The 21,168-nt window shown below is 49.5% G+C and overlaps 1 protein-coding gene across 3 annotated transcripts in view; it reads right to left on the bottom strand.

The window, feature by feature from the left end:
* Positions 1 to 21,168, bottom strand: part of TDP1 (tyrosyl-DNA phosphodiesterase 1) — a 53,203-nt gene that overhangs the window by 2,785 nt on the left and 29,250 nt on the right. For 2 of the 3 annotated variants that reach the window (XR_009451896.1, XM_059688301.1), the window contains one exon: positions 6,908 to 7,016. Coding sequence is in view for 1 of the 3 variants with exons in the window: in XM_059688292.1 (XP_059544275.1) it covers positions 6,908 to 7,016; positions 14,811 to 14,913 (212 nt within the window). In the remaining 2 variants the exon portion in view is untranslated. Of the gene's footprint in view, positions 1 to 6,907; positions 7,017 to 14,810; positions 14,914 to 21,168 lie in introns of those variants that run through there. The other variant, XM_059688292.1, reaches the window with a different exon arrangement.

Consider the following 21,168-nt stretch of genomic DNA (forward strand, 5'->3'; position numbering starts at 1 on the left):
ACATCGATGTTTCTGTCTTTCCCTCTTTCTAAAAATCAATGGGAAAATACCCTCAGGTGAGGATTAAAAAAAAGGTGATCTTGACTGGGATCCCAGGCTAAAAGGGATGGGAAGCTGTCCTTTTTCTGAATACGATGGGAGGATTTAAAACCGGCATGACAAAATCAGGTGTGCATGGCGGGGAAGTAGATGGCCCAGCGGGTGGAGGCCAGAGCCAGGGAGATGACAAGCCACACAGTGTAGGCAAGACATGAGGAGGCCCACAGGAGGCTGGGTGAGAGGATGGCTATGGGGCTTTCTCTGTATGAATTCCTATCCCATCTCGCCTGTCGTCAGGGACTGCATGCACCTTCCACCTCTTTGTAACTCTCCAACTTCACCCTCCATGGGGAGGTGCTACAGTGTACAGGCAAAGGGGGCATGGACGCAGGAACTAGACTGCCCAGGAGGCCTTAGCTGGGTTAACTGGAGTTCGTGGGGTTAGGGTTAGGGTTCCTCATCAGTAGTAGCTGTATCATAGTGTAGTGAGCACTCAATGAATTAATTCATGCCAAGTGCTCAACAGTGGTTCCTGGCACATCATAAGCACTTAGAGATTACTAGCTGCTATTATAATTACTACTAGAGGCCCGGTGCACAAAAATTTGTGCACTGGGGGGGAGGGTCCCTCAGCCTGGCCTGTGCCCTCTCACAGTCTGGGACCTCTCAGGGGATGACCACCTGCTGGCTTAGGCCCGCTCCCCGGGGGATTGGGCGTAAGATGGCAATCAGACATCCCTCTGGCAGCCCGGCAGCCCTTGGGGGAATGTCCACTTGCCAGCAGGGAGCAGGCCTAAGCTGCAGTCGGACATCCTTAGTGCTGCTGAGGAGGCAGGAGAGGCTCCCACTACCACCGCTGTACTGGCAGCCATCAAACTGGCTTGTGGCTGAGCAGAGCTCCTCCCATGTGAGAGCACCCTGACCACCAGAGGGCAGCTCCTGCATTGAGCGTCTGCCCCCTGGTGGTCAGTGTGTGTCACAGTGACCAGTCATTCCCAGTCCTTCTGCTGTTTGGGTCAGTCTGCATATTACCCTGTTACTATATAGGATAGAGGCCTGGTGCACGGGTGGGGACTGGCTGGTTTGCCCTGAAGGGTGTCCTGGATCAGGGTGGGGGTCCCGCTTTGCCCTGAAGGGTGTCCTGGATCAGGGTGGGGGTCCCGCTTGGGTGCCTGGCCAGCCTGGATGAAGGGATGATGGCTGTTTGCAGCTGGTCACACCCCCTTCAGGGTGGGGGTCCCCACTGGGGTGCCTGGCCAGTCTGGGTGAGGGGCTGAGGGCCGTTTTCAGGCTGGTGGGTGACTGAAGCTCCCAACCTCTCCTTTTTTTCTTTTTCTTTTTTATTCTGGGATTTATTTACTTTCTATGGCTGTCACTGGAGCTGAGAGCCAGCTTTAGCTCTGAGGCTTGGCTCTAGCTCTGAGGCCTCCGCTGCTGAAAGCAGGTATCTGGGTTTATTTAGCCTCTATAATTGTAACACTATTGCAACTCCAGCTCTGAGGCCCGGCTGGCTGAAAGCAGGTTTCTGGGGATTGTTTAGCTTCTATAATTGCAACATAGTTGCTTAGAGTGCAGCTCAGAGCTGGACGGCGGCAGGCGGGGAACCTTGGCTTCCTCCATCACTGGAGCAAGCAAGCCTCCTGTTCGCTTCAGCTGCCTGGCTGCCGGCCGCCATCTCGGTTGGCAGTTAATTTGCATATTGCCCTGATTAGCCAATGGGAAGCATGTTGGAGGTATGGTTAATTACCATGTTTGTCTATTATTAGATAGGATTATAATTACCACCATCCTAAACTCATAGGTGGTGAGGACTGTATTATCCTACATACTGTGTAAGTCCTAATAGGTTCTTAACAACCAGACAAACCCAAGTAAAGTACAAGATTCTGCTCCATTTGGCTGGGTAACAAGCTCTCTCCTCTAATCCTCAAAGAAACAGCTCTTGGGGTAAAGGACATGACTCTCAGTTACCCCTAGGCTTGAACACTCACCTGCACATCTCCCACTATCTTCTTTGCAAGGGAACTTGAAAACTGTGCAAAATAACCTTTGGACTGGGCTAAACAGCCTCATACTCCAAACCATCATTTGCAAAACTAACAGGAAAGCAGCCATTACAACTACAAGACTGAAAATTAAAGACATTCTTTAGAATTAGCATCACGCGCTGCTGACCGTGCAGGTCAGTGGCTGGAGCACCCGCCTGAGCACTGAGGGGTCACAGGTTCGAGTCCCAGTCAGGACACGTACCTGGGTTGATTCCAGGCCCCGATTGGGTGCATGTGGGAGGCAAGAGGCTATGTGTCCCTCTCACATAGATGTTTCTCTCTCTCCCCATCCCTTTCTCCCACTGTCTCTAAAATCAATGGAAAAAACAACAACAAAGAATTAGCATCATTATGTTAGCTTACTTGCACCTGTGGAAATTCCTTCTTTAGCTTATTAACACCCACAGAAACTCCACAGAAATTCCTTCCTTCCACTGCTGTACTTGTTCCCCTTTCCTTTCTCATAAAAACTTGTCACCTCCTACTGGGAACACGTTTTGGATTTCTGCCTGAATCAGTGCTTCCAGAACAGCTATTCTTCTGAATCTCAAACACTTGTTGCCTCTCACTTTGGCCTTACCAAGAACTTCTTTACTTCAAGATCATCTGATAAATGACTCTTTTTTACTTTGGTAAGTTTAGATTTCCTTAAACTTTCTGATTACAAAGTCATCTTAAAAGCTAAGCTGAAAGTTTAGTTTCAGCCTTCTGTTTGTGCAATGAAACAAAAATAGATCTTCTTAAAGGAGATGACCAAAAGCATATCTAAAAAACTTTTTTGGCTGCCTCATTAAAAAAAAAAAAAAAAAAAAAAAAGCCTTATTTCTAAAGATTTTCCAAAAACAGGTTGTTAAAAATTAAAATGAAATATATCAACAATGATTTTAACTGCTCAAATTTCTGTTTCCCTCATAAACATACTTTATGAATCTGGACTCTACTACTTAGCAATAATTCTGATAGGTCTCTCTAGACTGTAATTTATTCCCATAAAATCTAAATGCAAGAACTTATTTAACATTAAATTGAGGGGAGCAAAGTTTGCCACTTCAAAATATGCCTTTTGGGATATTGATTTTAAGTTGGTTATTTTTAAGAAACAAAAGATTTAGGGAAAATCTCTGACTTGCACTCCAACTGCCTGAAAGAATTTAGACAGAGGACCTGCCCCAGGAAGGGAGATAGCATCACAGACCCTACAGTTTAATGTAGTGTGATAGACGGGGAGGGATTCAGCAAGGGCACTGATCAAAGTCTCCTTGTTAAAGAAAGTTCAAACATTTCTTTATCTCCATGTGAACTGCCGTTTTCCCCTCTGAAGTCCCAAACCACAACCCCCCTTCTCCTAACTCCAGACAGAATAGAGGCCTCACCTGCCTGGGTTGCCTGCCCTTGGTCTCTACTTCCATGGAGCCCCTATGTACACATGTAATTAAATTTCATTCCCTTCTCCTGTTAAACTGTCTCATGTCATTTTAATTATTCGGCCAGCCAGAAGAACTAAGAGGGACAAGGAGAAAATGTCCACTCCCCAGTACTGTGGTTATGTAAAAGAATGTCTAACTTTAGGAAATATATATTGAAGTATTTAGAGAAAAAGGGACATCGTGCTAGCAACTTCCCCTCACATGGCTCAGAAAAAAGTTAATAGGAGGGAAAGGGGGGAGGAATGATGCAAATGTGATCAATACTGACACTGGGGAACCTGTGACGACTGTGGAAGAATTATTTCTACTTTTTCTTGTAACTTTCTGTAAATCTGAAATTATGTAAAAATTTGAAAGAAAAGAATACCATACAGATTCCATGTGCATTTTTAAAAAGCAAGGGACCACACAGTAAACAAAACATAACTGAAACCTTCCAAGCCCTGTATGCTTGCTTACTTCTTAAACTTGACATAACTACTTATTCTTTAAATCCATGAAGATAGGCCTTACCTAACCTTACCCCGCCGTTCTCAGTAATATATCAGATAATAAAAAGGATAAAGGTAATAAGGGAGTACAAAGGGGATATGCCTTTGGTAGGGCGCTGAGGAGAGATCACACACCCTCTATTTCACTTTATCATCAGGCTTAGGGTCACCCAGCAAGGGGGACATACAGGAACAATTTAGGTTAAACTTTGATAACTTTTCTTTTAAGAAGACAACGCCTATTAGCAAAATGAGTTTGGTTAAGTACAAGTTAACAGGAAATCGTACACTTGGCGAGGGCAAGGACTGGTGTCTGTCTCACTCACTGACATATTCCAAGCGCCGGACAGTGCCTGCACACGGCAGGAGGGAAGGAGAAAGCAGCAGGCACTGCATGAAGCAAGGTACACCTGTAGCCCAGTCTGCATTTTTGCTTTCCTTTACTTGGTCAGTTTCTTGGTTTGGTGGTCTCTTGTAATGAACTATAATTTGTTCAGAGCTATGTATGTCATTGCTAAGATTTTTTGTACAGTCTTCTTATATTATGTGTTAGTGGCTCAAAAATCACTTTTTCAAATACGTGCTTTTGAAATGTTCTTAGCCACTCACTTTTCCAAGTCTTAGTAAAATGCCTTTTTATTTTTATTTATTTATTCTATTTTATTTTGGTTAATCCTCACCTGAGGATATTTTTTCCATTGTTTCAGAGAGAGTGGAAGGGAGGTAGGGGGAGAGAAAAACATTGATGAGAGAGGGAGAAACAGAGAGAGAGATTGACTAGCTGCCTCCTGCACGCACCCCGAGGACCCCGTCCAGGGGCATGGAGTGCACATGTAACCCAGGTATGTGCCTGTGACCAGGAATGGAACCTGTGACCCTTCAGTGTGCAGGCCGATGCTCTAACCACTGAAAACACCGTGAGGACTAAAATGCGTTTTTATCATGGGCACCTGACTCCCTTGAACGTTGACTATATGTGACGTGGTGGTATCTGCATCCCTGGCATTACTCCGCATGCCAGTAAAGCAGTGTGGAAGGTAAAATAGCAGTGATGAACAATACAATGTTCCAGTCTCGTGTATGTATCTTTCAAAGGAAATGCGTAGAAAGGAGAAAACTCAGCGGAACGATGGGAAGCAATCTCCTTGCTGGGAATGCTGTCCAGATGGAGGATGTCTCATTACTCTAAGACAGTGGTCGGCAAACTCATTAGTCAACAGAGCCAAATATCAACAGTACAATGACTGAAATTTCTTTTGAGAGCCAAATTTTTTAAACTTAAACTATATAGGTAGGTACATTGTTATTAACTTACTTAGGGTGCTCCTAAGCTGGCCTTTGCCAAAAACGTCCTCAATCTGATTGAGGTACGTTTGCTGAGGTCGACCCCTTCCAACGCTCCCATCCACACTCGTCTTGTATACTTGTTTCGTCTACCTCCTTCCGTTCATCCTCTCTGTAGGTCCAAACCATCTCAACATACCTTTCTCAATCCTCGACACTACATCTTCTTTCACTCCACAACGTTCCCTAAAATTAACTTAATAAACTTTACTTAAAGTTTTAAGTCAACTTCGCACTGTACGTGCGCGCCCGCACGTGGTATTTTATGGAAGAGCCACACTCAGGGGCCAAAGAGCCGCATGTGTCTGGCGAGCCGCGGTTTGCCGACCACGGCTCTAAGACAATTCCTCGCGCAGCCTTTCCATTCTTGGCATGCTTTTTCTATTGGGAATGGGAGGGACCTCAGGATATTTTTAAGGCTCCTCTACCTCTTTCATTCTTGCTTTCAAAGTCCTTTGGAAATCTGGATTAAAGGGAGGAGGCAGAAGTCCACCAAGGGCTGCGGTGGGAGTGCGAGGCCAGACCTCAACCGAAGGCAATTGCAGCCCGCCGCAGCCAGCCCCTCTGATATGCTCGTTCAGGAGCACTCAGGTCACAACCAACAAAGGAAAGGAACAGGAAGAACAGAGAATGGGAGAAAGGACAGGCCAGGCGCAGCCTCAGCCAGAGGAGGCGGGATTCTCAGCTCAGTCCAGGAACGCTGGCTGGCAGGTTTGAAGACTGCCCTGCACCAGCCTTAGGCTGTTACCCTCCTAGCCTGTCTCATGCCCATTTCACTGTGGGAGCAGCCGGGAGAACCTTCAGGGCAGAGGCAAGTTTGTTCCTCCCGCACCTGATCATACGCCGCCTCCTGTGTGAACTCACCTCAAAGACGGACGTTCAGTGGCAGAGGCAAGCGTAACTGCAGCCTGTGCGGCTGGGTCAGAGGTGGTGCCCCCTGCGCCAGCCTGCCAGCCTCCCACTGATGTTTCACTGTGAGGAACACATGGCCACTGCCCTTGAGAAAGTCAGAGTCTAGGGCAGCAGTTTTCAGTGTGGCCTGGGGGCGGACTACTATTTCATCATCACATTAAGCCATCACTTGCCCCTCCTGCCTCCCCAGTGTCCACAGGCTCTGTGGTGTGTGTGGTGTGTGGCATACACCGGAGCAGCTGTGGGAATCCAGCTGCCTTCCATGGACCCGGGTAGAAAAGAGATTTGCCAAAATCGTAAACAATGTCACCTTTCTCACCCACAGTTTTTGGGAAATAGTAAAAAAAATATGTAGATATCATAATGGGTTTGTTACTACTTTAAAACAACTGATACACATATTTTCAAGTTTCTTAGTCTTAATAGCTGGTAGAGTAAATATCAATAGATGCAGAGCCCCACATAAATGAAAGCTCCGTGGTCCCCAATAACGATGAGAGTGCAGGGGCCCCCGCCAGGCAGCAGCGGGGCCTCCACACCCCATGCTTCCAGGGGCTCCACGAGCCAGCCTCTCGGAGAGACCCAGCTCCTCCCGACACTGCTTCTGCTGGCCCCCACACCCAGGTCCCCTTCGCCCGTGTCTCACCTTTGCTTCCATACAGTTCCGGCGGCAGGTCGTACGGCACAGGGAAGGACGCTGCTGGCTCCTGGCTGCCCGAGAAGAATTTAGGCTTCACCCTGAAGCTGTCCAGGCCCTGCAGACACAGAGGAATCGATGATGGCTCCCCAGTTCCCTGAAAGAGCCAGACCTCAAGAAGCAACCATGTCTTTGGGGTGCTCACAACACAATTCAAGCAATCTCAGAGCTCTTTACCATGTGTGATAGGCCAAAGGCATTTACACCCCCTCTTCAAAGGACTCTTTCCTAGAAATAAGGCAGGGCCAAATCTCAGATATTAAATTATAGCCAAGTTTGCACAAGTTTAATAAAGGACATAAAGACACAAGAAAAAACTATTTTGGATATTACAGCCCATTTCAACGAACCGCTGTGTACTGTTTGCAGCGAGTGTTTAGAAGATGCCGTATAAAAATATCTCAAAAACACTTTCAATATTGCTATAGTAACAGGCCGCTAGCGCTGGTGTAAGAGATAAAGTTGCTTCCATGTATAAGGAAAGCGTTCCAAGATAATGCGACAGGAATATAAAAGTGAAAACTCTCCGAGACCCACCACAATGGAAATGGAAGGTTTATCCCAAGAACTCGAGAATCGGGTATTCACTTCGGATCTTAATCAGGGCGTGAGTTACGGTGGCGGTGGTGTTTGCACCCACCGCCTCCTTCTCCCACCGGGCCCGCAGGAGAGCGGTGCCTGCGGCCCTGGCTGTGTTCTCCCAGAGCTGCCACGCGCTGATCAGACCTCCTGGCTCCCTTCCAGGATTATCCTGGAGCTCTATTTGCAGGCCTCTCATTCCTTCTGTCCACTCATCCGAGCATATCCACCCTCCATATCTAAAGTACCCACATATCAAACGGCGCTAATGTCTTAGAAGCCAAAGGGCTAGGACTACAGTGCTTCGCCTTGGTGATCACAACAGCTTAGCCGGGGAGGCTGGTCATGGGTACAGCCTAGGACAGGCACGTCGGGGGTTGTGTGTGAACTGATACAGAAGAGGGGGGCTGAGGAGCGCTGCAGAGAACAGCCAGGGCCGGTTGGGAAAGGGTGGGAAGGGGAAGCAGCGTGGACCGCTGTGGCTGAAGCTGGGCCCATCCCCTGGCCACAGGGACCTGGATGGCATGTGGCCGGAGTCAGAGGTGTCAGGGAAGAGCCATCTTTCTGCCGGAAGCTCCTTTAGTAAGGGGTGAGCCTTGAGCGGCTGGATGCCCTCACGCCCTTCAAACTGAACTCTCATAACACGGCCCGACTCCTGCTTTCAGCCCTGCCTGAAGCAAGGGTCCTGCCCTCTGTGCCTGCCTTTCTCTCATGCCGTCGAGTTGGCTGCCCATCACTTACAACCCAAAGTGTCCAAGACCCCGGTTACAGGGTGCGGCCTGGATGCTGATGTAGGGGCAGGAGCTGCCGAAGGTTTTGAGTGTAGAAGTTCCACGAGAAAGGCAGATGGGCTCAGAGTGGAGAAGGGCCTGCATTGCGGGAGCCGGAAAACTCGAAATGGATTCGCAAATGGGAACGGGAAACATGCAAAAACCGAGATACAGAGGAGATGATTTGGATGGGAATGGGGTGGTGGAAGCAGAAAGAAATGGATGTGAGAGACTGAAGGTCAATGAATAAAACTCCGGGACCTATGAGCGCAGAGGAGGAAGGGGGCAGAGCCAAGGACACCTGGAAAGGGCCCTGCAGCTCTCCTCCGCCCGCACGTCCTCCCACTCAGCACTGGGCTGTGGGCCGCCTCCTCCCCAGACAGCGCAGCATCTCTCCCACATCTTACCTTTGACCTTCGGATCTGAGGAGAATCCTAACAATCTCTTACTTGTGTACATTATTGCTGTGTGACTCTAGGTCAGTTCCTTAACCTTTCTGGGCCTCGGTGTCCTCATCTATACAATGGCTATGGCAAGGATAAGTTATTAGAAAGAGAACTGGCACATGAAGTCAATTAGTATAACACGTATATTCAGGGTGTTCCCTGTGATGTAATCACTCATACTTTGCAAAGGAGGAAACAAATTTGGGGGTTACATAGGTGCCCAAAGGTCACATAGGCTATTATGTGGCAAGGCAGGGAGTTGACTCTGGCTTTCTAATTCTTGGTCCTAAAGTCCTTCCACTAAATAAACAAAAGGTCTCATATTCACCCACCAGGAGCCACAGCAAAGGACGAGTTCCTTGCAAATTTAAGAGGCGATATTAAGGCAGGAAGTCAGGATGAACTAAATTCTGGAAACCGTTGTTCTTGACATTTTTAAAAAGAGGCCAGCAGTTGGAAGCGATGTAAATTTAATGCCTATTCAATACTTTATGGAGTTTCAGGCAAAAACGACTTCCGTCTTCTTTTGCTCCTGGCTTAGTTCTGTGATTTTCAAGTGCATCGCAGTGAAGGATTAAGGGCCTCTGGGCCTGGTTTCAGATCTGATGGCTCCATTTTGTGGTATCGACCTCACAAACAAGAAGGTTTGAGCCATCCATGTCAGACAGGAAGCAATATGCTTTTTTTCCTTGAATGCCATTTCTGATCCAAATTCTAGGGTATCACAACTATATAAAACAAGTACCACTTTTCCCTTCAATCTGGCTGTCAAACAACGTGAAGCTGTCTTCTAATTATCATTATTTATGTGTCACAGTGTATCGCTCGGCGCTTTAGGAAACAGAGGAAGCACCCTCCCAGGCAGGGATACTTAAAAAGATGGTAAAGACAATACGTTTATAAAACACCAGGTGAGAGAGTGGACAGGCATCACACACGAGAAATCACTGGCTTTTCCCTTCGTCAGCTCCGGGAGTAAAAGAGCCGGTTCTCACTGACGGATTGGGTTTAGCAGCTTAGCTCAGTCACAGGGAACGAGAAATGTGCTCAAATCTCAGTTAGAGATGTGACATTTTTAGTTACTCCGCCAGCAGTAAATCCCTATGCATTTTCCTGGGTAAAGCAGTAATGGAAGCAGAACCTTCTGGAAGGAGGGAACTTAACCCAAAGATGGACTCAGGGACAAGGAGTGGCTGCAGGAGGTGGCTGTCTTGTCCTTCCTGTAAGTCAGGACACCGTCTGTCATCAACCGAGTGTGTCCAGCTGGGGGCTGAGAAGCTCCTAGAGATCAAACCTGCATGACATCATCACGGCTGTGACGCCAGGACTCTGACTGAATCGTGGTCTCTGCCCCCCACCTGCTGTTGACCTGCTTGTGGAATTGCTGCTGCTGAGACTGCTGATGTTAACTAGAACCTGGGCTCAAGTGCTGGCGAGAAGGAAGGCCCGCAGAAGTAAAGCAATGGACCCAAAGCCTAAGGGCTTGTAAGCATGAGGTGTGTGTGTGTGTGTGTGTGTGTGTGTAAGCCTGAGGAGTGTGTGTGTGTGTGTGTGTGTGTGTGTGTTCTTCCAGCCAGAGCCACAGTTAGAATGATGTTGCCATTTTTGGCAACAAAAGCCAATAAAATCGTTGAACCACAGCAGAGGGAAGAGACAGTAGAGACTTGAAGACTGAAAATTCTCGGGGATTTGGTTGAGGCCTTTTAATTCTGATCACAGAAAGCAGAGAACATCCCCGGGGTGAGTGCGCTGGGGCCCGACGGGGTGGAGGTGGCTCTCAGCCCCGAGACAAGCACAGGGCTGCGCAGCCACCTTGGACTGGAGGAAACAGTTTTGATTATGCACATTATTCCCAGAGGCAGGGGGAATTCTAGCCACAAAGTGCCAGGCAGGCTCCAGTCCAGGGCCTAGCCAGCACCAGGCAAGGTATGTGCTCACTAAACACAAAATGAGAAGTACTTGTATTTCCCTGGTATGTCCTTAGGGTTTGGAATACAGCTACTGACCCTTGAAATCACCCATCTTTCCTATATTAAGGTTTTCTGGTGAGAAATGAATTAGCCCACTCTAAATGTTAAATACTAAAGGGACAACTCAAAAAACAGCACACACTGGCGTGGAGGAGAGGCCGTTCCAGGACACGACTTCCTCTGTCCCGCAAGCTGGACCTGGGCTGGACGAAGGTTGCTTTCTGCACACACCCCTTGGAGACGGTCTGGTCGTAAATGATGTTCATCCCCACATCAATCAGCCCCTCCCAGGCCTCCTGCTGCGAGCTGGTTCCTGGAACAGGCTGCGATCGGACTGGCCAAGCGTGTAGAGCAATTTCCGTACCGGGCAGCATCCATGCACCAGTGCCCACGACGGCGCCCCCTCTCCTGGGTAATTCTTCGGGGCCTGCCACACGGTGCAGGCATCCGTTTCGTCTAGCTGTCCCAGACATGCCACTGTGTCAGTTTCATCAGCAGACCGGGTGGCGGGCCTCTTTCTTTGGTCTTTCCCTGCCCTCCCTCCGCTTACAGAAGTAGACTTTTAGTCTTGGGGCTTTTCCCTGGGTCTGCGTGTACCAACACCTTGATATTAGACCTCAAAAGAATAAACTCTCTAAGTTAACCAAGGTTATTAAGCATCTACGATGTAGCAACACTAGCGAAGCGCTGGGTACACAGTCCCAGGCACCTTGACATAAATCCCCAAGGTCCTTGCAAGCGTTCCTAGTCAAAGGAAAAGTTGCTGACCCATGCTCCACGGCCAGTTGGGTTGATCTCAAAATGATGTGCTTACTGATTAATTCACTTAAGAGAAGCAGAAAAATGTGAACCAACTAACTTTTGGTTACCAGGGACTTGTCAGTTTCCAGCGGAATCCCAGAGGTTTCAAAGGGCATCTTTATTATGAAAAGCTGGCTCTCTGCCCACTAGTGTTTAGACCAGACTGCTGCCCCACTGGCCACAGCCACTGGCTCCCGAGTGACAGGTCCTACAGCGGCCGTGGGAAACGGTGAGCGGCAGGTTCCCTCCGTGACCGACTGCCCATGCAGTGCTCGGGGCTGTGCCGTGCTGGACAGAAAACCTGACGGTGCGCTGGCTGCGCTGGCCTCCGGTCAGCCTCTCGGAACACAATGGTCAGGACGGCCGGTGGGGAAGGACACACTCAGCAACGCCGCCGCTGGTAACTCAGAAACGTGGGTGTTTGGACATGGAGTGCTGCCTGAGAAGCACAAAGGTGGGCTGATCTCAAGCGAGGAACAGAGAAGAAATAAAATAAAGTCACTGTAGTCAAGCTGCTAAATTACTAAAATCAAGTAGGCAGAGGCATGAGGAAGCGGTTCTATTCTTGCTTTGAAAGCGTGGGAAGGTGAACTTGTGAACTTTCCAGTCTTGCTTCGGTGCCTGGACATGCATCAGACCGCCAGGTAGCCCTCTGGTCACCCCCTGAGGACCACACACCCAGACCACCTGCCAGCCATTAGCAGGCCACTGGACGTGCCCAGGCCAACGGAGGTGCCCAGGCCACTGGGAATCCACCCTCCAGACGCCCGACCTGGGACTGATAACCACCCTGGACCCTCCTAGAGCTGAGAATGCAGTTCTTATTGTAAAAACTCTCCACTTTTCTTTCTTCTTCGGAACTCTGGGATTCTGCCTGTTTCCAGCTTGCGAACCCTAAGACTCTTGAGTAAACCTTTATCGTTTATTTCTAGCAAAGCCTTCAGACCCTTTGAGCTTGTTCAACACAAGAAACCAGATTCTAGGTGATGTCCAGACAGAGGAACGACTACAAAGTGGGTACTAAGTACATCCACCCGGCAGACACGTAACTAACACGTTGAAAGGCGTGTCCTGATGTACTGAAGTGAGAAACCTACTAGTAAAGGAAGATCACCGACCTCATTCTACAACACAGCGTGTTCTTGGCTGTAACCACTGTCAGACGAGGGCTGATGCAGAATTTCTAACACAGCTTTATGAGCCACTGGCTGTTCCCAAGAACCCTGACCGGCACAGGTGGGCCCGGCTCCGGAGGCCAGTCGTTCTGCACCGCTGCACAGTAAGGGCCGGAGCGAGAGGGAAGGCCAGGCCCGAAGGCTCAGGAGTCAGGGCATGAAGGAAAGTAGGCCGTGCTAGGGAGTCTGGCTTCTGTCGCACAGGTTTTGAAGCCGATGGGCGACCTGACCCAATCTGTGCCTACCAAGCGTCCCGGCAGCAGGGTGTAGGGCAGCGTGGAGGCTGAGAGGAGAGGGAGAGGCTATCACAGCAGGAGACGGCGTGCACTGGATGCAGGGGCAGCGGGGACTCCAGAAAGGACAGACTGTCCAGCAGCACTAGAGTCGGGAATGACGGTGGTTACAGTCATAGCTGTAGAGAGGCCTGGGATGACTTTCCACACTGAGCGAGGACAGTGGGAGAGTGGCAACAGTAATCCAGTAATAATCTACACTAATAAAAGAGAAAAATGGTAATTGGCGTACGAGCTACCCTTTTCATTGGCTGATCAGGGCTATATGCAAATTAACTGCCAACTAAGATTGGCAGTTAACTGCCAACTAAGATTGGCAGTTAACTGCCAACAAGATGGCGGTTAATTTGCATATGTAGGCACAATGCAGGGAGGCGAAAGGGAAAGCAGGAAGAAGCCCCCTGCCACTGACTGTGATCGGAAACCCAGGGGGGAGCTAAGAGCCATGATCGGAGAATCAGGTGCCTTTTCCGCGCTGGCCAGTGATAGCAGGAAGTAGGGGTGGAGCCAGCGATGGGAGCTGGGCACGGTCGAAGCTGGCAGTCCCAGGAGCTAGGGGTCCCTTGCCTGGGCCTAAAGCGAAGCCCACGATCGCGGGGCCGCTGCAGCTGCAGGTCCCCGCTGCCCGGGCCGGACGCCTAGGCCAGAGGCGTTAGGCCTGGGCAGGGGCGGAGCCTGCGATTGGAGGGTGATGGGGGTCAACGCCTGAGGGCTCCCAGAATGTGAGAGGGGGCAGGCTGGGCTGAGGGACACTCCCCCCCCCACACACACACCCCTCCAGTGCACGAATTTCGTGCACCGGGCCCCTAGTCTATAATAATAACAAAAGCGTAATATGCTAATTAGACCAGATGTCCTTCTGGACGACCTTGCGGATGAAGTCGGGGCTCGAGGGAAGCCCAGGTCCAGAGTGCCAGAGGGAAGCCTGTGCTGGCAGCTGGGGGAAAGGAAGGCCTACTCCTGCACGAATTTCGTGCACCGGGCCTCTAGTCAATTTTATAACAGTGGGCTTAAGTAAGATGCTTTTGATGGCATCTGCAATGAATAATGTAAATTAAATTATAATCATAGTTGGAGATATTTTAGAAGATTCAAATTCCCGGGAAATGGACTCGATGGGACCAGCGATCCTGCTTAAAAAACGGATGGCTGTGCACAGCCTGCGGGGGACACAGTGTCCCACCAGCCACTGTGCTTCCGAGCAGGAACCCCACCTCAGGGCCCACGGCCCACACCCCAGCTCCTTCCCAGGCACACGAGGTTTGCTGTCTCTCAGACAGGACACGCACTGTTCTCTCTGGCTGGAAGCCTCATCTCTCTGGACGGTGGGTTAGGCTCATACTCCATGTTCGAGACTATGGTCCAACGTGGTCTCCTTAAAGAGGCCTTCCCCAGCCCCTCAGGCAGATCACATGCTCTGTTGTGTCGTGTTTCACAACATTTACTTAAATAATGTCCATACCTTTGACCTCTAATCAGGTATAGAGTCCTTGAGAGCAGCGATCCTGCTGCTCATCGGCACAGGCAGTGGGTGAGCACCTGCCCAACCTCGGACAGGGCACCGCGACTAAGGAAGAAAACAGACAAACCCAATTCATGCCCGGCCAACGTGGCTCAGTGACTGAGTGTCGACCTATATGGACCAGGAGGTCCCGGTTCGATTCCCGGTCAGGGCATCTGCCTGGCTTATGGGCTCGGTCCCCAGTGTGGGGCGTGCAGGAGGCGGCCAATGGATGATTCTCTCTCATCACTGATGTTTCTGTCTCCCCCTCTCCCTTCCTCTCTGAAATCAATAAAAATTTTAAAATGTGAACTTACAAATGCCGACGGGAGGAAAAGGACCCCGAGCTCGTAGGAGCGGATCATCAGCTGGGCGCCGTTCCTCTCCAGCGCTCCCCAGGCGGCCTTGGACAGGTTGGCGCTGCAGGGACGAGGACACAGGAGGAGCTCACTCAGTGAGGCCTGTCAGCGCAGGGCCACCTGCCACAGCTGCAAGGGTGTCGGTCAAACACGAGTGCCCGCAATCAGGCTCATTGGGTTCCTGGCAGAGCTGTCATGACAGCCCCGAGAGGAATCTGATTGCTCATGTGGGACAGCGTCACCCTCCTCGGCGTTTCCCTAGGACAGCCATTACAACAACTATCCTTTTACAAAGATTTTTTTTTTCCTGTCCAAACCCTTTTAATTTTCAAGACCCTGGTGTAGCCAGGATGTTTGGTTTTGTTGTATATAAAAGTAGCAATAAGAAAAAATGATGTCAACATTATCTCATATACTATTAAGCACCACACCCCTTATTTTGCCTTTTGTTTTGGGCCAGGTATGCTAACTTCCACTTTCAATCCAAAGAAAAGCACTAGATTGGGATTTGTACCTAGAAAGAAAGTGGTGCACTCAGATTCATGTTTACAGGGACATGGAGTACAGACATGGATAAAATCACAGGAGGCAGCGGGGGGAAGGAGCCTGGGTCTGAGGCACTAGGAGGGCCCTCTGGGTGACAGGCGACTGGCTGAGCTCTCAAGCATCATCCTAGTGGTGATCTAACAACGTGCCATGAATTTAGTGGCTAAAACAACACAACTTATTATCTTGCGTTCCGAGATGGGTCCTGCTGGGCCAAAGGCAAGCTGTTGGCAGCTTTCCGTTCCCTCTCTTCACTTCTCTGTAGTCTGATTCACTCAAATGATCTTAACTGCTTTTTTAATATTTTTTACTAGAGGCCCGATGCATGAAATTTGTGCAAGAGGAGTCCTTTGCAGCCACGGCGGCTGCCTCCACCCTCCCTCGCAGCCCTGGTGGCTGCTTCGTTCCCTTGGCTGCAGCCCCGGCTTTGTCCTGGAAGGACGTCCGGTCTAATTAGCATAGTACGCGTTTATTATTATAGATTCTTCTAGACCAGTGTTTCTCAACGGACGCACTGGTGCCCCTGGGGGACATTAGCAATGTCGGGGACATACTTTGCTGTCACAGTGGAGGGGGGTTGCTCCTGGCATTTGGTGGGTGGAGACCAGACGCTGCTGAAGATCCAACAATGCACAGGACAGTCCCCACGACAAGGAGGGGCCAGGCCCCAGGTGTCAATGGTGCCGAGGCTCGAGTCCTGCCCCGGACCTCTGCTGCGGGTGGTTCTCTCCACCTGCCTGCAGCGCCCTTCCTCGGCTTTCCCTTCACCTGCCTCTTCAGCTGCTCTCTCCGTTGCTGCCTTTCCCACTCCGTGTCTTCTATATCCATGCTCTGTCACTGGCTCCTTTCTGTTGCCTCCTCTCCCTCGGGGACTTGCCCACTCACCAGTGTAGCTATCGCCATGACAAGGATGACTCCCAGACCTCTCCTGCTTTGCCCCTCATCCAATTTCCAAACGGCACCTGCAATCCGGAGCTGGATTTCCCTATGGGATGTCACGCTGTCATCTCACGCCCCATTCTCCGAACAGTGAGCCTATCAGCATGGCTTCCCCTCCAGAACCAGCTCTCTCCCGCTTCCCTCCTGTCCACCTCATTCGGTCGGGCTCAGAAACCTCAGGCCTCTGGACTTGTCTGCTCCACAGGCAACCATGGACAACCAGACACCACGCTACTTTACTCTTGTAGCACCTTTCCATTGCCGATCAATCTCCCTCGTTCAGTCCTTTTCTCCCCAGACTCCAAATGCAGCGCCCTCTCTGGTTTCTCGGTCTGTGTCTTGCTCCACTGGCTCTCAGTATCAAGGCGTCCTTTCCACTTGAGCACTAAACAAACGCACGGCCTGGCACTCAGGGCCCTCCTTTCCTGACTCCTCTCTCTGAACTGAACTGAATTACTGACTGCCTCCACATCTCGGCAAATATCATTTCCTCGTCTGCAGTGCCTTCACCCTGCCCACCCTGTGGCTATGTGAGCCCTTTCCTCCCCCACACGCCCGTATCTCTTTCCAGAAGCTGTCTGTGGAGACTCCAGCCCACAGATGTCTCCCGAGCGAATCCTGCAGATGTTATGCAACCAAAAAACATGTGATTAATTCAAGAAAAGAGACTAATGTGCAAAGGCTTAGAAGATACAATTTATCAAAACTATTTGTTCATTATGGATAGGACATTAAAAACTTTAAAATCATAAATCGAGAGAAAATGTCTGATTGTTGACAAGCACGAGAGGCACAGCAGGGTTCGTGGGGAAGAGCAAAGCCTGAGCTCACACATGTTTGGTCACAATTAGGGCCAATGCGGCGGATCTCAATATGGTAACGCACCTGCCTCATGTCAGAGAAGGCGAGTCAAGTGGGCACATGAATGATGCTCACTAGATGTTAGCTTTACATCACCAACATTTTGCTGAATTTATGGGAGGGCACCTCTGGTCCTTTTCTCTGGTGTGGCTCACCAAGCAATAGAATTCAACGCAAGGCAGGTCCACCTGGCCTCCCAGTCCCAGAAAGCGTTGGTGGCAGATGGGTCTAAAAATTATCCACCAAACTGCCTCACTGATTTCACAATCCTTGCACAAGTCCCCAGGGCAGAAAGATAGTGAGCTTCTATTTTATTTGGAAAGGAAGTCAAGAGGAATTGGTCCTGTTAATACAGATTTAACCATCTCCCCCCCCCCTTTTATTGATAAATTCTTTTTTTTTTTTTTTTAATATATTTTATTGATTTTTTACAGAGAGGAAGGGAGAGAGATAGAGTTAGAAACATCGATGGGAGAGAAACATGGATCAGCTGCCTCCAGCACATCTACTGGGGATGTGCCCGCAACCCAGGTACATGCCCTTGACCGGAATCGAACCTGGGACCTTTCAGTCCTCAGGCCGACGCTCTATCCACTGAGCCAAACCGGTTTTGGCTTACTGATAAATTCTTGCTCAAGGATATTTTTTCTCATTGATTTTTAGAGAGTGGAAGGGAGGGAGGGAGGTGGAGAGAAAGGGAGAAACATCGATGTGAGCGAGACACATTGATTGTTTGCCTCCCGCAGTGCTCCAACGTCAGGGTGGGGGATCAAACCTGCAACCCAGGTACATGCCCTTGATCAGGAATCAAACCCTCAATCCGCAGGCCAACTCTCTAACCACTTAACCACATTGGCCAGGCCATGTCTCCCAATTTTTAATATGAGTGATAAAGTGCCAGGAATTTAATAGCACGGTTAAAATTAAACCAATTCTGCCGATGTACAAAAATCATGTAAAATTAACTAACCAAAGGGTGTGCAACATGTCAGTTGTGTTTTGGGGACTACAGTGTGTTAACAAAGAAATATCAGCAGGAAAAGAAAAATGAGATTGATTATGACACGCGTTTTCCCAGACAGACCGGCGCAGAGCACTATGGAAGATCAGATACTTGGGTGTGGGCTTCTGCCAGTGACTGTGACAAATCACCAAGCACATTCTGAAAAAATCTATTTGCAAACTGACTTCCTTCCTTAGTCACAGGCATGTTATGACCCTAAGCAAACGCTTTCCAATTCACACTGAATTCAGAAGGCTTTCAATCCAGCTGCACTGCCAACCCCACCATCAAAAGGATCCATCTGTATTTGACCCCACAAATGGAATTACATGGCGTTAGAAGTCATGACATCAGCACCCGAACCCAAAATGACAAAAAATATTGTCAAGTAGGATCAAAAGTTGCTTGGCAAATTTCAGGTAAAAAAACTGGTACTTAGAATACCCTACCAAAGTATTTCACTGTGTTTTTAACAGTAACCGATGTGATAACCAAAACCTGTTATTTCAGTTTCTACTGAGATGTTCCATTATTTGGTCATCTCCTGTGGTGGAAAGGCATAATGAAAACTTGGAAAAGTTTTCAATAAAAAGACTATGACATGTTTGTTAGAGTGAGCCCTGGGAGATTATCTATTATAACAGTCCTTTGAGTTTAACAAAACCAAACCCAACCAAACCTAACCTGGACAGTCCTTTAGTCAAAGGAAGCATTTAAAGCGACAAAGGTCAGCAAGGGTCTCTAGGTGAACCAGGACTTGCCTGCACTCTCCTCCCTCCATCCACGGTTGTGGTGGGCTCTGGAAGGGGTGTCCAGAACTCCTGGGGTGCCAAGGAACATGGCACAAAAACCAATGACATGTACCAATACTGTTTTGTGCGTGTGATCCAATTTGATTTTGGACTGAAAAACTCGGGCAAAGGAGAAAAAAGGCGATTCGTTCCCAAACCAAAGGAAGAGACATTAGAGAAGAATTGCACAGCTATGCTGACAGCAGAATGCCTCTTACATTTCCTCAGAAAGCCACGGTGGCTCCAGAGTCAAGCACTTGTCTCCCTTTCCCTCAAAGTGGCAGCACCAACGTCTCTGTTCATCCCAACTATCCCGGAAGGCCTATAAGTTGCTAGGCAACTGTCTCAGGATTGCTCTCTGCCCACCCACAGTTCGCAGCTTTCATACTTGTTCTCACTGGCTTTGCCAGTTACTCCCAGGCACTGTCTGGTCATCCAAGGTTGCCTCTTCTAGCTCATCTTCTTGCCTGCTTAGTCTGGTGGTAAAACTTAAACGCTGCATTTGTCATCATGTCCCAGGAATTTCCATAACAACAGGCTGCCATCAAACACAGCATGATTTCATGGTAGGATCAAAAACTATAAATAGCTTTCCATGAAAGGACCCAGACAAAAGAGAAAACTGCCAGCCAACATGACATCTAATAAGTTCTAATTGATTAGAATAGTTTTGAGCAATTTTTAAAGAAACCACATTAAGTTTAGAAAAGGCTATATCTATGGACAAGTCTTTAGGTCACATATTATACATCAATATGTTCTATAAACAAAACAGGTAAAAGTTTTATACGCTGCTTTTTTGTTATTTATTTTTTATTGAATGTATTGGGGTGACATCCTATCTAATAAAAGAGAAAAATGGTAATTGGCATACGACGATACCCTTTTCATTGGCTAATCAGGGCTATATGCAAATTAACCGCCAACTAAGATTGCGGTTAATTTGCATATGTAGGCACAATGCAGGGAGGCGAAAGGGAAAGCAGGAAGAAGCCCCCTGCCACTGACAGTGATCAGAAACCCAGGGGGGAGCTAAGAGCTGGGGGGCAGGGCAAAGGCGGCCCTGGGGCCACCTTTGCCCTGCCCCCCAGCCATGATCAGAGAATCAGGCGCCTTTGCCGCCCTGGCCAGTGATAGCAGGAAGTAGGGGTGGAGCCAGCGATGGGAGCTGGACACGGTCAAAGCTGGCAGTCCCGGGAGCTAGGGGTCCCTTGCCTGGGCCTAAAGCAGAGCCCACGATCGCGGGGCCGCTGCAGCTGTGGGTCCCCGCTGCCCGGGCCGGACGCCTAGGCCAGAGGCGTTAGGCCTGGGCAGGGGCGGAGCCTGCAACCAGGGGGAGCTGGGGGTCCCCTGCCCAGGCCTGACACCTCTGCCGGAGGCCTCAGGCCTGGTCAAGGGGCCGATCCGGTGATTGGTGATCGGAGGGTGATGAGGGTCAACTCCTCTGGCCGAGGCATCAGGCCTGGGTGGGGGGCGGAGCCGGGGATTGGGGGGGATATGATGGTCCCCTTGCCCAGGCCTGAAGCCTGGGTCAGAGGCGTCAGGCTTGGGCGGGGGGTGGAGCAAGCGATCAGAGGGAGATGGGGGTCCCCTGCCCAGGCATGATTCCTGGGCCAGAGGCCTCAGGCCTGGGCGGGGGCCAGAGCCAGTGATCAGGGGGAGATGGGGGTCCCCTGTCCAAGCCTGACACCTCTGGCGGAGGCATCAGGCCTGGGCAAGGGGCCGATCCTGCGATTGGAGGGTGATGGGGGTCAACGCCTGAGGGCTCCCAGTATGTGAGAGGGGGCAGGCTGGGCTGAGGGACACTCCCCCCCCCCCCCCCCACACCCAGTGCACGAATTTCATGCACCGGGCCCCTAGTTGGTAAATAAACTTATATGGGTTTCAGTTGCAAAATTCTGTAATATATCACCTGTATGTTGTACTGTGTGTTCACCACCCCAAGTCAAGTTATAAGCTGCTTGCTTGAATCTCAAGAGGGCCAACGAATATGAGCTTAATAATAATGTGGTAGGTAGCAGCAACTAAAGCCAAGCTGTTAACTAATATTTAATATATCCTACAGTTTAATAGGTAACCTCCATATATATGTATATATATATATATACACACATATATATATATATACACACATTTTTTTTTACTCACCCTCCTCTGAGCATTTAATAAGTAAGAT

Source organism: Myotis daubentonii, chromosome 1, assembly GCF_963259705.1.
Source record: "Myotis daubentonii chromosome 1, mMyoDau2.1, whole genome shotgun sequence".
Classification (NCBI taxonomy): Eukaryota; Metazoa; Chordata; class Mammalia; order Chiroptera; family Vespertilionidae; genus Myotis; species Myotis daubentonii.